The following is a 16,000-nucleotide window of genomic DNA, read 5'->3' as shown; positions in this document are numbered from 1 at the left end:
TTTGCATAGTGCTGTTATTCGGGGGGGGGGGGGGGGGGGGAAATGTTCTGCTGACGGGGAGGGACTTTTGCTGTGGAAGAAGAGGAGGTCTGGGGGCGGGCCTGCGGATGCGTGGCGTGCGGGCTGGAGACTGGTCCAAGAGAAGGGATGGCCAATCGGCGGGGGGGGGGGGGGGGAAGCCCCCCAACCAGGCTGATCACATGGAACGTAAGAGGGCTAAATGGGCCGGTTAAGAGGGCACGCGTGTTCGCGCATTTGAGGGGACCGAAGGCGGTTGTGGCAATGTTACAGGAGACACACCTTAGAATAACCGATCAGATTAGATTAAGGAAGCGATGGGTCGGACAAGTTTTTCACTCGGGGTTGGACTCAAGACTAGAGGGGTCGCGATCCTGATTAATAAGTGAGTGTCATTCGAGGCGGGAAGAATAGTTGCAGATGTGGGAGGCCGTTACATCATGGTTAGTGGGAAGCTGGAAGGGCTGCCGGTGGTGCTCGTGAATGTGTACGTACCAAATTGGGATGATGTGGAGTTCATAAAGAGGATTTGGGGAAGATCCCGGACCTGAATTCGCACAAGTTGGTCATCGGGGGTCTTTAACGCAGTCATTAACCCAGGGCTAGACCGGTCAAGCTCAAGGATAGACAGGGTGCCAGCAATGGCAAAGGAGCTAAAGGGGTTTATGAGCAGATGGGGGGGGGGGGGACGGGACCCATGGAGATGTGGGCGGCCGAGAGTTAAGGAGTTCTCCTTCTACTAAAGTGTACTCCCGGATTGACTTTTTTATCCTGAATAGGGCTTTACTGACGGGGGTAGTGGACACTGGGTACTCAGCGATCACGATCTCAGATCATGCCCCGCACTGGGTTGACCCTACAGGTGAGCAAGGAGGTGGCCAATGCCCGCACTGGAGACTGGATGTTGGACTTTTAGCGGACGAGGAGGTGTGTGTCCAGGGGAAGTCTCAGCTGCAATGGTCTGGGAGGCGCTGAAGGCGGTGGTTAGATGGGAGCTGATCTCGATACAGGTCCATAGGGAAAAGTTGGACAGAGCAGAAATGGACCAATTGAGAAGGGAAATACTACAGGTCAACAGGAGGTACGCGGAAACCCCAGAGGCAGGCTTTTAGGGGAACGATGGAGCTTACAGGCGGAATTTGGCTTGTTAACTACAGGGAAGGCAGTGGAGTAGCTGAGGAAGGCGAGGGGGGCGATCTATGAACATGGGGAGAAGGCCAGCAGAATGCTTGCGCAGCAGCTTAGAAAGAGGGAGGCAGCCAGGGAGATCGAGAAAGTAAGGGACAGGGATGGGAACCTGGTTCGAGACTCAGCAGGGGTTAATGAGGCGTTGAAGGAGTTTTACAGTAAGCTGTATGAGTCGGAACCCCCAGCTGGGCCTGAGGGGATGAGGCAATTCTTAGGGGGGCTGAGGTTCCCAAAGGTGGACGAGGGGTGGTAGAAGGGCTGGGGCTCCGATCGGGATGGAAGAAACAGCAGATGGTCTGAAGGCCATGCAGTCGGGTAAAGCCCCGGGACCGGACGGGTACCCAGTGGAGTTTTACAAAAAGTTCTCTGGGATCGCTGCTGATGAGGACATTTAATGAGGCAAGGGAGCGAGGGGGGCTTCCCCCGATGATGTCACAGGCCACTATCTCATTGATCCTGAAGCGGGACAAGGACCCGGAGCTATGCCCCGCCAGCTGGCGCGGAAATGACATCTCCGGGCGGCGCATGCGCGGGAGCGTCAGCGGCCGCTGACGGCATTCCCGCGCATGCGCAGTGGAGGGAGTCTCTTCTGCCTCCGCCATGGTGGAGGCCGTGGCGGAGGCGGAAGGGAAAGAGCACCCCCACGGCACAGGCCCGCCCGCGGATCGGTGGGCCCCGATCGTGGGCCAGGCCACCGTGGGGGCACCCCCCGGGGCCAGATCGCCCCGCGCCCCCCCCCAGGACCCCGGAGCCCGTCCGCGCCACCTTGTCCCGCTGGTAAGGTAGGTGGTTTAATCTACGCTGGCGGGACAGGCATTTTAGCGGCGGGACTTCGGCTCATCCAGGCCGCAGAATCGCGCGGGGGGGCCCGACAACCGGCGCGGCGCGATTCCCACCCCCGCCGAATCTCCGGTGCCAGAGACTTCGGCAACCGGCGGGGGCGGGATTCACGCCAGCCCCCGGCGATTCTCCGACCCGGCGGGGGGTCGGAGAATCTCGCCCCAGATCCTTTATCTAAACCTGTCACCTATTTTCAAAGGATCTACTTCCCTTTGTTCCCCGCCCATTCATATATCTGTCTAGATTCATCTTAAATGATGCTATTGTGCCCGCCTCTACCACCTCTGCTGGCAAAGCGTTCCAGGCACCTCCCACCCTCTGCGTAAAAAACGTTCCACGCACATCTCCCTTAAACTTTCCCCCTCTCACCTTGAAATCGTGACCCCTTGTAATTGACACCCCCACTCTTGGAAAAAGCTTGTTGCTATCCACCCTGTCCATACCTCTCATAATTTTGTAGACCTCAATCAGGTCCCCCCTCAACCTCCGTCTTTCCAACGAAAACAATCCTAATCTACTCAACCTTTCTTCATAGCTAGCACCCTCCATACCAGGCAACATCCTGGTGAACCTCCTCTGCACCCTCTCTAAAGCATCCACATCCTTCTGGTAATGTGGCGACCAGAACTGCACGCAGTATTCCAAATGTGGCCTAACCAAAGTCCTATACAACTGTAACATGACCTGCCGACTCTTGTACTCAATACCCCGTCCGATGAAGGCAAACATGCCGTATGCCTTCTTGACCACTCTATCGACCTGCGTTGCCACCTTCAGGGTACAATGGACCTGAACTCCCAGATCTCTCTGTACATCAATTTTCCCCAGGACTCTTCCATTGACCGTATAGTCCGCTCTTGAATTAGATCTTCCAAAATGCATCAACTCGCATTTGCCTGGATTGAACTCCATCTGCCATTTCTCTGCCCAACTCTCCAATCTATTTCTATTTTGCTGTATTCTCTGGCAGTCCTCCTCGCTATCTGCAACTCCACCAATCTTAGTATCATCTGCAAACTTGCTAATCAGACCACCTATATCTTCGTCCAGATCATTTATGTATATCACAAACAATAGTGGTCCGAGCACGGATCCCTGTGGAACACCACTAGTCACCTTTCTCCATTTTGAGACACTCCCTTCCACCACTACTCTCTGTCTCCTGTTGCCCAGCCAGTTCTTTAGCCATCTAGCTAGTACACCCTGAACCTCATACGACTTCACTTTTTCCATCGACCTGCCATGGGAAACTTTATCAAACGTCTTATTGAAGTCCATGTATATGACACCTATAGCCCGTCCCTCATCAATTAACGTTATCACTTCCTCAAAGAATTCTATTAGGTTTGTAATACATGACCGTCCCTGCACAAAACCATGCTGCCTATCACTGATAAGTCTATTTTCTTTCAAATGTGAATAGATCCTATCTCTCAGTATCTTCTCCAACAGTTTACCTACCACGGACGTCAAGCTCACAGGTCTATAATTCCCTGGATTATCTCTGCTACCCTTCTTGAACAAAGGGACAACATTAGCAATTCTCCAGTCCTCTGGGACCTCACCCGTGCTCAAGATGCTGCAAAGATACCTGTTAAGGCCCCAGCTATTTCTTCCCTCGCTTCCCTCAGTAACCTGGGATAGATCCCATCCCGACCTGGGGACTTGTCCACCTTAATGCCTTTTAGAATACCCAAAACTTCTCCCTTCCTTATGCTGACTTGACCTAGAGTATTTAAACATCCATCCTTAGCCTCAACATCCGTCATGTCCCTCTCCTTGGTGACTACCGATGCAAAGTACTCATTAAGAATCTCACCCATTTCCTCTGACTCCACGCATAAATTCCCTCTTTTGTCTTTGAGTGGGCCAATCCTTTCTCTAGTTACCCTCTTGCTCCTTATATACGAATAAAAGGCTTGGGGATTTTCCTTAACCCTGTTAGCCAAAGACATTTCATGACCCCTTTTAGCCCTCTTTATTGCGTGTTTGAGATTTGTCCTACTTTCCCGATATTCCTCCAAAGCTTCATCAGATTTAAGTTGCCTAGATCTTATGTATGCTTCCTTTTTCATCTTAGCTAGTCTCACAATTCCACCTGTCATCCATGGTTCCCTAATCTTGCCATTTCTATCCCTCATTTTCACAGGGACATGTCTGTCCTGCACTCTAATCAACCTTTCCTTAAAAGACTCCCACATTTCAAATGTGGATTTACCCTTATAGAGCTGCTCCCAATCCACATTCCCTAGCTCCTGCTGAATTTTGTTATACTTGGCCTTTCCCCAATTTAGCCACACTTTCTTTAGGACCACTCTCGTCTTTGTCCACGAGTATGCTAAAACTTACGGAATTGTGATTGCTATTCCCAAAGTAATCACCGACTGAAACTTTAACCACCTGGCCGGGATCATTCCCAATACCAGGTCCAGTATGGCTCCTTCCCGAGTTGAACTATTTACATACTGCTCTTAAAAACTCTCCTGGATGCTCCTTACTAATTCTGCTCCATCTACGCCTCCAACACTACATGAGTCCCATTCAATGTTGGGGAAGTTAAATTCTCCCATCACGACCACCCTATTGCTCCTACATTTTTCTATAATCTGTCTACATATTTGTACCTCTACTTCACGCTCGCTTTTGGGAGGCCTGTAGTAAAGTCACAACAATGTTAGTGCACCCTTCCTATTTCTTAGCTCTACCCATATTGCCTCAGTGCTCAAATCCTCCATCGTGCCCTCCTTAATCATAGCTGTGATATCATCTCTGACCAGTAATGCAACTCCTCCACCCCTTTTACCTCCCTCTCTATCCCTCCTGAAGCATCTATACCCTGGGATATTTAGTTGCCAGTCTTGCCCTTCCCTCAACCAAGTCTCCATAATACCAATATCATCATATTCCCAGGTACTAATCCAAGCCCGAGGTTCATCTGCCTTACCTGCTACATTTCTCGCATTGAAACAAATGCACCTCAGACCACCTGTCCCTTTGCGTTCATCATCTCTTCCCTGTCTACTCTTCCCATTAGTCACATTGAGTTTATTATCTAGTACCTGACTGGCTTTAGTTGCTGCCTCTTTACTGACCTCTAACTTCCTAATCTGATTCCCATCCCCCTGCCACATTAGTTTAAAACCTCCCAAACAGTGTTAGCAAAAGCACCCCCTAGGACATTGGTTCCAGTCCTGCCCAGGTGTAGACCATCCGATTTGTAATGGTCCCACCGCCCCCAGAACCGGTTCCAATGTCCCAAAAATCTGAACCCCTCCCTCCTGCACCATCTCTCAAGCCACATATTAATTCTGACTATTCTTGAATTTCTACTCTGACTGTCTCGTGGCACTGGTAGCAATCCTGAGATTACTACCTTTGAGGTCCTACTTTTTAACTTATCTCCTAACTCCCTAAATTCTGATTGTAGGACCTCATCCCGTTTTTTACCTATATCGTTGGTGCCTATATGCACCACGACAACTGGCTGTTCACCCCCCCCCCTTCAGTATGTCCTGCAGCCGATCTGAGACATCCCTGGTACCTACAGGTGCGGGACTTCCTACGCAGGCTGGTCTCAACCTTCCCACTCCTACCGCCAAGGGGGATACAGGACAGGGTAGTTTCCAGAAGGTGGGTGGGAGAGGGGAGGATTTCAGACATTTACAAGGAACTCATGGGGTCAGAGGAAACACAGACTGAGGAGCTGAAACGCAAATGGGAAGAAGAGTTAGGAGGAGAGATAGAGGACGGTCTCTGGGCGGACTCGTTGAGTAGAGTCAACGGGTCCACAACATGCGCCAGGCTCAGCCTGATACAGTTTAAGGTCATTCACCGGGCCCACATGACAGTGGCCTGGATGAGCAGGTACTTTGGGGTAGAAGACAGGTGCGCAAGGTGTGCAGGACCACCAGCGAACCATGTTCATATTTCTGGGCATCCCCGAAGCTTAGGGGATTCTGACAGGGGTTTGTGGATGTCATGTCCATGGTGTTAAAAACAAGGGTGGCACCGAGTCCAGAAGTGGCGATTTTCAGAGTGTCGGAAGACCCGGGAATCCAGGAGGAGAAAGAGGCAGACGTACTGGCTTTTGCCTATCTGGCAGCCCGGAGACAGATATTATTAGCTTGGCGGGACTCAAAGCCCCCGAAGTCGGAGACCTGGCTATCTGACATGGCTAGCTTTCTCTGTCTGGAGAAAATCAAGTTCGCCCTGAGAGGGTCAATGTTCGGGTTCGCCCGGAGGTGGCAGCTGTTCGTCGACTTCTTTGGGGAAAATTAACCGTCAGCAGGAAGGGGGGGGGAGGGGCTGGGGTTTAGTTTCGTTTAGACTAGGGTGTTGGTAAGGTGGGGCCTGTGAGGGAGGATGACGGCCTTTGCACTATGTTTATATTTGTATGTACATTGTTTCTTCTGTTGTTGTTATAAAACCATAAATACCTCAACAAAAAAATAAAATTGTTCAGTATTTCACAGGAGATACAGTGCCCTGTTCCCTCGTGTGAATGCCTGTTTAGCCGGCAGGAACACTGATTTCTGTCAAGCACCCAAAGGCCACAGCTAATTTGCCTTGGAATGCAAAGAAATCTAACTTTCTGACAGACTCCCCAGGTATTGAAGCCACCATCTCCAATGGGTCTTTGCTTTCCCCAAGCAGACTCCCTCAGGTTACCTATTCCAGAGTGTTGTGATACTGCTCTTTGTCTTCCTTCCGAGAATACGGTGTGTCAGACAGCATTATCGAGAAGATGGGCTTCTTTTAAATCCCAAGTATGTTGGTGGTTTTTCCACGCATGCTCAATTAATCCTATATTGAAATTTCAGCATTAGATTCTCCCACCAAATCTTCTGGCCAATTAGATAATCTTCACCTGGGATTCCACGGACTTCAAAGATTCTGCCTTCGTTTGGTCAATTCAGAAATGGAATATGACCTGATTTATTGCATGCATCAAGCAGTTCAGGTATAACTAGCTGGAAGCTTTTAAACATGGCTTTTGCTGCTTAAATGGATTTTTAACCCCAAAATAATCGCAAAGGGAAGGAATGATTCACTCCAGGGGTGATTGAATGAAAAAATAGGGCTTTAGTATTTCTAAAACAAAACTTTATTATGAATAAAATATTAAACTTTTAACTTCACACCCGAAAAGGACAGCTTACAATTACCCCTTAACACAACGATACAATTTCCCATTAAACAACAAGAAAAGAAACATACAGCCCCCAATCCAGTTTAAAACTCAGTAGGGCATAGAGTAATACTTCCATTGCAGAACAGATTTGGGCCCTGGTTAGAACCCCTGCAGATTCTGGCTGACTATTTTCAAATTGCTGCTTCAACTGGATTGTTTCGTCCTCTTCCTAGACTGCACTGCCTTAAAATATTACTTTGGTTTTAAAAAAAATTATCCTACAGGGAAAGAATTGTTGACTCATGATCAGGCAGATCAGAATTCAGCTCCTCTCTCTCAAAGCTTCTCCAAACTCACTGCCTCTCTGACTTTTTGGGCTCCACCCAGCAATTACTTCATCTCCCCAAGCTGAAAAACAAATGCAGCGGGATTCTCCCTTCTGGGGGGCTATGTCCCCACGCCAGCGGGAGAACCAGCGCCAACCACTCCGGCGTCAACAGCCCCCGAAAGTGCGGAATTCTCCTTACTTTCGGACGCTAGGTGGACGCCAGAGGGGTTGGCGCCACTCCAGCCGCCTCCGAAGGGACTGCGCGTGTTTGCGCATGCGCCGAAGGGCCGGCATGATCTCACGCATGCGTGGAACCGCTGCCGTGGTCGGATCCCCCTGTGACCCCCCCCCCCCCTGCCGAGGACCGTCCCCGCCAACTTACCTGCCAGGTGTGGGACTAGGCAGGACTGGCCAAAAATGAACGGCCGCTCGGCCCATCGGGGCCTGGAGAATTGCGGGGGGCTGCTTCCAACGGCCCCTGACCGGTGTCGCGTGCATCCCATCCCTACCCGAAAAACAGTGCCGGAGAATACAGCTGCCGGCAGTGGGGAGGGATTCGCGCCGCCGCCCCCCCGACCCCCCGGGAATTCTCCGACACGGCGGGGGGTCGGAGAATTCCGCCCATGATCTTTGCAGGCTGCCAAAGCAAATTAACTCCCCAGAACCCTCCCCAGCCAATCCACATTTTAGAATTGTCAATGTCACCTGCTGTTCCCTGGAAACAAAACAAAATCCTTTTTAAAACCATGACCACTGCTGCCAAACACACTATATCCCCAGGCTTTTAAGTCTTAATGTCCCAGTATCGAGAAGCCAACATTCCTAAACTCCTCCAATGTCACAGAAGTGACTGAAATTCGATGTTTAGAGCACTTGAAATGCTAACATTCCTGATCCTAGTCTCCACACATAATCGGGCCTATATGCCTGGTCTCCATACCTGGTCGTAGTACTTGTTGATGTATTTATAGAGTTCGTGGAGAGCTACGAGAGAGTTCATGTCACTGGAATTATTCTGTAAAAGACGAGAACACTGGCTGTAAAGAGAATCGTCACTGGGGATTATTGTCCCTAAACAAATCAGCAGCTACCTCCTGAATCGTCGCAGCACTTCAGTCAATCTTTACGCTGGACAAGCTGGAGAATTAATTATTACTATTGCCTGGATTCTTTGAGACACAGGTTCTATTCCCAAGTACTTACTCTGGAGAGCTCAGCTAAAGCAGAGTTCATTTCCTGGTCGCTAGCTGAGATGGTCTGTCGAATGTCTGCATAGTACCTGTCAGAGAGAGCAGAGTCCGGTCACTTATACCTGATAAAGTAACACCATCCCAAATGAAACCAAGTTGCAGAAATTAACAGCAAGCACATTAGCACCTGAAGAAAAGCAGCTTCACATTTCAGGCAGAGACTCTGTCAGAGGCCTTTCAGAAGCTCTACATGCAAAGCACTTTTTTTTTTTTTTTAAACGCATTTTATTACAAACTTGTATCAAAGTAGGTTACAGCAAATAAACACCCTGGGAAGCATACTTCCCAACAATCAGCTATACAGTTTGTACAGACTTTCCCCCTTTTTCACCTCCCCCCCCCCCTCCCCCGCGATAAACACCTCCTCAAACACGGTCACAAACATTCCCCCACCTTTTCTAAAACTCCCCTGCTGAGCCCCTTAATTCATACTTTATCTTCTCTAACCGCAGGAAGTCATACAGGTCACCCAACCATGCTGCTACCCCCGGTGGCGATGCCGGCCGCCACTCCAGCAAAATCCGTCGCCATGCAATTGGAGAGGCGAAGGCCATGACATCGGCCTTCCTCTTCTCCATGAGCTCCGGCTCCTCCGAAACCCCAAATATCGCCGCCGAAGTGTCCGGGTCCACCTCCTCCTCCACTACCCTGGCTAAGACCGCGAACACTCCCGCCCAGAATCTTCCGCAACCCCAAAACATGTGGCCGTGATTCGCTGGCCCCTGTCCACGCAAAGCACTTTTTCAACCTGTTTACAGGGTGTTGGTGGGCTTGGCTTGCTTCATATTTCCAGCATTTATATCTTTATTGCAGATTGTTTATTGCCCCTTTATTTAGAGGTTAATTTTGTGGCCCAAGCTCCCACCGCATTCCCACTCCTACAAGATATCATTCAGCTCTTGCAAACTCGAGTGAACAATGGTAATCAGTGGATGAAATTTACCTGCATTTTCAAAAGCACCCCCTCCCTCCCATAACAGAGTAACGAATAAGATCAGAGAATGCGGAGTCGGGCGGGGCAAACGCCAGAATGCTAACTAACTGGCTTCAAGACAGGAAGCAGAGAGGGGGAGTAAAGTATAGTTCCTCTGAGTGGCAGAAAGTGGGACGTTGTCTTTTCACAAGGATCAACGAGGGGCCACCGCGGTTCACAACTTATATCAACAATTTGGACTTTGGAATGAAAAACTATTTCTAAATTTGCAGTCGACACCAATTTTCTTTCATGTGTGTGGGTGTGTGTGTGTCTGTGTGTTGGGGGGGGGGTACAAAGACAATTGGAAAGTAAGGGTAGGCGACAGACATACCACACCCCAAATTGACCTGGCACAGCTAGTAGAGGCCCCTTCGATGACCTTCCAGCCCAGGAAGTTATGGATAATGTAATTGAATGAGAAATTTGAGCTGGACAAGATTCTTCAAAATCTCTAAAAGCCAATCAGGATGCCTTTTAAAAAATTCATTTATTGGATGTGGGTGTCGCTGGTTAGGCCAGCATTTATTGCCCATCCCTGGTTGCCCTTCAGAAGGTGGTGGTGAGCTGCCTTCTTGAACCGCTGCAGTCCCGGAGTTGCAGGTGCACCTACAGTGCTGTCAGGGAGGGAGTTCCAGGATTTTTACCCAGTGACAGTAAAGGAGCGGCGATATATTTCCCAGCCAGAAGCCCAGGTGGTGGGGTTCCCAGGTATCTGCTGCTCTTGGCCTTCTAGATGGTAGTGGTCATCGGTTTGGAAGATGCTGCCTAAGGAGCCTTGGTGAGTTCCTGCTGTGCATCCTGTCGATGGTACACGCGGCTGCCACTGTTTGTCGGTGGTGAATGGATTGAATATTTGTGGAAGGAGGAGCATTCAGGCGGGCTGCTTCGTCCTGGATGGCGTCAACAAGCTTGAGTGTTGCTGGAATTGCACTCATCCAGGCAAGTGGAGAGTATTCCATAACACTCCTGATGTGTGCCTTGTAGATGGTGGACAGGCTTTAGGGTGTTAGGAGGTGAGTTACTCGCTGCAGGACTCCTAGAATTTGACCTGCCCTGGTAGCCACAATATTGGGCTGGTCCAATTCAGTTTCTGGTGAACTGTAACCCCAGGATGCTGATACCATGTCTAAGCAATATGGGCCAGCTGCATAACTTCGGCTAGATAGCACCTATATTTTCCTAATCATTTGATTAGCTAATAAAGTTACACTTCAATAAAATGAACACAAATGACACCCAAACTGGGAATATATTGAATATGGAGAGTGCTGGACATTTTACCTTCATGGACCTTTCGTTGGCATTTGCACAGCCATTGGTGGTTATACAAAATTTACAATAAAAACAAACGCTGGAAATACTCAGCAAGTCTGATAATATGGGTGGAGAGTTAACGTTTCAGGCCCGTGACCTTCCATCAAGGTTCTGGTCAACAGTTATGGACCGAAACCTTAATTGCTTCCCTGCCCTCAGATGCTGCCAGTATTTACAGTATTTTGTTTTTATTTCAGGTTTCCGGTATCTGCAATGTTTTGCTTGGATAGAAAACTGGCAGGTCAGCTTTCCAAGTTCTCCAATCCCCTGGAAATCTTGGAGCTCTTAATTAATTCATTAATATCAAGATTAGGTTCAGGTACTGGGGCCAGGTGTATATCTGTATTCCTTCATGATTTTGTTCATTGTTCTTTTTTGTGAGGAAGGGGGAAGCACCTACATTGGAGGAATAGACGTTTGTGACCTGAGCAAGCAGTGATAATGACTGTCAGAGGTCCCATTGTTCAGGAGAAGAGGTCAACAGCAGCTCAAGCTTCTGTTTGACACAGCACGTGCTTGCTGAGCATTTCTTGAGCCAACTGTTATGGTGCAAAGGTTCTCTTAACTGCTAACACTGGATGAAATTTCTCTCCTTCTGTATTAAGTTGTCGACCCTCTAATCGTAGAAATTCACAGTCTGACTGGTAAGACTTGCATCGTGCAAGATTCATTAGCTGTCTTTATACTAAGGGTACTGTGGGAGGGGAAGATCAAAAGGAGCAAGATTGAAGAAATGGCTTCAAAACCTGACCAGCAAAATATCGAAAGAAAGTTAGCTTCTCCCAAAAGGTTCCAGGCTAACAAACCGGCAATTTTTATTTTCTGACCGCTTCCTGGATACCAGCATGTATCCAGTATCCTAGGCGCAGTGGGAGAAAAATGGACATCTCAGGATTCTTACCTCTCCACCATCTGTTTGTATCGAGGGATGTCCCTGGCATACAGCAGTTTGTTAATTGGAGAATCCTAGAATTGAAAATTCAAACAGGGTCACATCAGTTATACTCGAAGTGACAGGAGACATTATGCCAACAAATTCTCTTCTGGTCAAATCTCAATGTGCGCTTTAGAAGTGAAAGCTGGCATCGAGAGCTCAGCTCAAATTACGTGATAAAAAAGTTGAATGTTTTGGACCTCTGTGTTGAGTCAATAGAATGACACAACAACATTAAGTTAAAACATGGGCCACCACTGCAAACTATTCGGGGGTCAGTTGAAAAGACCTGTTGATTTGAGTTTGGTTCTGACAAATGGTCTCAAGTATAGAGTTTCAAACAGAAATGAAGGCCTCTCCTTATGTTGATCACTCTATTGTCTTGGGTGCATTTCTCTGGAGAAATTTCGAAGTTCATTGGTTTTTCAGGGAGTTCCCTCACCGCTATTCAATGACACTTTGTCAATTATTTGAGCCCTGGCGAGATTCTCACCAGTTTAGCCCGAACTTAGAATTTGTTTTAGCACTGGGGAGCTGAGATTGGGCTGCCATTTTGAAAGGGTGCCCCACTCTCTAAGTGGGCTTGTGCGTCCCCCAAACCCATGGGCAATAAGACCCCCCTCACACGCACGGGCACTATTCCACACCCCCCAAGTGAGGACACCCCACTATGAGGCCCCTGGGGGGCCCCCTCTTCAGGCCCCCCCAAAGTCCCCTTTGCACCCACTCCCTTCGAGGACCCCCACCCGTCACCCCCCAAATCTTCCAGAGACCCCTACTTACCTGCCCTTCACTCCCCCACAACTCAAAGTCCCCCCTCCACCCTCCTTTCACCAGCGTGGCCCCCCCCTCGGCACCTGACCCTTGGCAGTGCCACCCTGGCACCTGGACACCCATAGACTGCCACCCTGGCACCCAGGTAGTGCTCCTGCCAGCTTGGCAGTGGTATCCGTGCACCTCAGCAGTCCTGGGCGGTGGTGCCAAGGTACCATCTGGGCAGTGCCAAGGTGCCCACATGCCAGGGGCCACCCTGCCCTGACCACCCAGGGGTCTCCAATAGCCTGGGAGACACCCCCTCCCCAGATGCCATTCCGCCTTTGTCCACGTTTGTGTGAACCGGCATTGATTGGCGCCCGGCTGCGGCCTCACTGGGGAGGCCGGAGAATCCAGGGAGGCTGTTGGGTGCCGGGTAAGTTCACCAAAGCCAGTTTAAAACCGGCTTCGGCGTGCGCTGTTTGGCCCTGACCCTTGTGGGTGGGATTCAGACTCCAACGCCTCGCAGGACTTGGGTGAATCCCGCGAGGCGTGAAGACTGCCGGGAAGCCCGAGGGCTCTCCCGGCATTCACCGGTCGCACCGTGCTCAAGCGAGAGCGCAACACGGCCCGTGGATCACGCCCTTTACTTCACTCACAATTCAGTCGGTAAAATTGGTTACAGAAACTTCAACTTGTTCAACGCCACTAACTACTTTGCTGCCAAGCAATAGTCCCCACAAGGAACAATGGAAGATGAGCCATCTGGTTGGGCCACCTAGTTGCAGCTTTCTTCATTGCAACACTGCCAAAACCCAAGGAAAATGCTAACCCTTTTCCCCCAAGAGGATGTTGCACATGAAGAGATGGGACAGAAAATAAAGTAGGAAGTATGTTCCTGGAGTGAAATTCTTACATTTACGCAAAGTCACTTATTTCCTGGTTTTAAATGTCGATGCTCATATTTATAATGGGAACTACTTTTGTCTTTTTTTAATGCAGCATCATCACTTGCGGCAGCCCAAATTCAACATGACCATCAAGATAGTTTCCACAACTGACCAAAACAGAGGTTTCCAAAGAAGATATAAAAATAAGGACAGAATGTTTGACTTTCAAATACGGACTGAATTAAAAGTGGACCCCATGGTCCAAATATCCCATAGCCTCTAACACCGCCACTTGCTGGATTCCCGCTGGAGTCTAAAGCTTGAAAGTTCAGGGACTTGAGTACAAAGTTTTGGCTGTCATTCCAGTGCAGTACCGAGGGAGTGCTGCATTGTTGAAGATGTTGGGCGGGCTTTTCTGCCCTTTCGCTGCCGGGATCTTCCTGTCTCACCGAAGGTGACCCTTCCCCCCACCCCACCCCCACACAGCAGGTTCCCTAGCAGCGGGGGTGGATGTAGGCCTCGGTGGAACCGAGAGATCCCGCCAGCGGTCAATGCCGACGGGCCGGATTCTCCGGTTCCCTAGCCGCGGGTTCCTCGGTGGCACGCTGTTCACTGGCACTAGGATTCTGTACGCCCACCACTTATCAATTGGATTTCCCATTGAAACCACCCCATGCCTCTGGGAAACCCGTGGGTGGCGGGGCACCGCTGACGGTAACAGAGAATCCCAATGGCTGGGCAACTGCAGCCGGGATGTCAAACTGAGGCCCATTCTGTCCTCTTACACCATTTCAGAGGAGAACAAGGGAGCTCTCCTTGGTGTCCTGGCTAATCTCTTTCTCTCAACTAACAGCACTAAAACAGATTCACTGATTATCATCACATTGCTGTTTTGTGGGAGCTTGCTGTGCAGAAATTAGCTGCTGCATTTCAATAGTGACTACACTTAAAAAAAAAACTTAGTTGAATGTAAAGCACTTTGGGACATCGTGAGGTTGTGATAGGAATTACAGAAATGCAAGTCTTCCTTTTTGATATGTTTACTGCTGTAAACCCAATTATTTGTCAGGGTTTCCCCTCCAGCGTTTCTTTCCCATTATCCATTGGGCACACTTACCCGGCCCAGCTTGTGTTCTGCAATAGTGCAGGAATCCATGAAGGTTTGTGCGATAACTGATAGCATGGCATCCACGTTATCCGACACCTGAACGTCAAAGGTGAAGTGAGGATTTTTTATAATGTTTATCCAAAAGCGAAGAGGCAGACTGTGCAAATAAAAATAAAAAACTAATTTTATACACCCATATAACTTTGTGTCTGTATATTCTACTCTTTAAAGAATTTAATAACTTGAACCATGACCTTCCTTCATTTAAGTTATTAAATAATCAAAACCAACTCAGAACTAACATCCTGGAATTCTCCCTTTTACTCTTTTTCTATTAGAATTATCCATATTCTACCACTTAGCCTTTGAAAGCCAGGACTCCTTAAGAGCATGTCATATTCCAAATGTGCCTCCAACAGTGACATATGAAGGGTGATTTATGAACATTTGATCAATCTTAAAATGTCGCAACACCAACCAGTTTAAATACCCCTTTGGATTTACCAAATATTTTCAGTGAATGACCAAAGTCACAGCTCAATCGCCTTCGTTTTTCACCTTCCTCAACAGCCACCAAAGAAATGCATTCCCCGTGCAGAGTAGATTGATTTTTCTCCTCCTTCAGGTACCAGGCCCTAAGAGAGCACTGGTTCCCATGGACCTCCATTGGTTTTGTCCACCATTATGCTTGACAAAAGTACCACAGTGGTTTGCTGTTGCCCTCTGCGATTTGGCTGACCAGGAAACTCTCCCGTTCTTACCGCCTGCCATCAGGCATATTGGATGGATTTACAGGCTAACAATCAACTGGTTTGGCCACATTATGAACCCACCTTCCATGGCCATCAAGTCCCGAAGTGGGGAGCCTTCCGGTTGCGGCGATGCACTGCTAAGCTGCACATTTCGGCAGCTCCCGCTCTGACGGACTTTTGGGCTCTTTTTGAGAGCCCCAACGGAAATTCTTTCGGACCAAACCCAGTGTGGGGTGACGAAGTAAGGAGTCCCCCCTAATGTGTATGGAAAAGATGGGTGGTAGTTGCCAGATTGCGAAGGATCCTCTGGAGCAGCGGCAGAGAAGTGAAGGAAGAAGCGAGATGGCGACAGATGGAGACCAGACGACATGGGGGCCGGATCAGCAGGAAATCCTTAGACGGTGTGTGGAGGAAGTAAAGAAGGAGGTGCTGGCGCCGATGTTGTTGGCAATCGAAGGGCTAAAAGAAACGCAAAAGGCCCAGGCGATAGAGCTTCGTGGGGTGAAGGAGAAGGCAGC

At 49.2% G+C, this 16,000-nt stretch overlaps 1 protein-coding gene across 7 annotated transcripts in view; it reads right to left on the bottom strand.

Moving 5' to 3' along the window:
* Window positions 1–16,000, bottom strand: part of plxnb1b (plexin b1b) — a 323,503-nt gene that overhangs the window by 10,711 nt on the left and 296,792 nt on the right. For all 7 annotated transcript variants that reach the window (XM_072472813.1, XM_072472817.1, XM_072472818.1 and 4 more), the window contains 4 exons: window positions 14,740–14,887; window positions 11,947–12,011; window positions 8,709–8,784; window positions 8,446–8,520 (listed from right to left, as the gene is read on the bottom strand). In XM_072472813.1, coding sequence (XP_072328914.1) covers window positions 8,446–8,520; window positions 8,709–8,784; window positions 11,947–12,011; window positions 14,740–14,887 — 364 coding nt within the window. The remainder of the gene's footprint in view (window positions 1–8,445; window positions 8,521–8,708; window positions 8,785–11,946; window positions 12,012–14,739; window positions 14,888–16,000) is intronic.

The sequence above is a fragment of the Scyliorhinus torazame genome, chromosome 13 (genome assembly GCF_047496885.1).
Source record: "Scyliorhinus torazame isolate Kashiwa2021f chromosome 13, sScyTor2.1, whole genome shotgun sequence".
NCBI classification, from domain to species: domain Eukaryota; kingdom Metazoa; phylum Chordata; class Chondrichthyes; order Carcharhiniformes; family Scyliorhinidae; genus Scyliorhinus; species Scyliorhinus torazame.
This window is presented reverse-complemented; position numbering and strand designations above follow the sequence as displayed.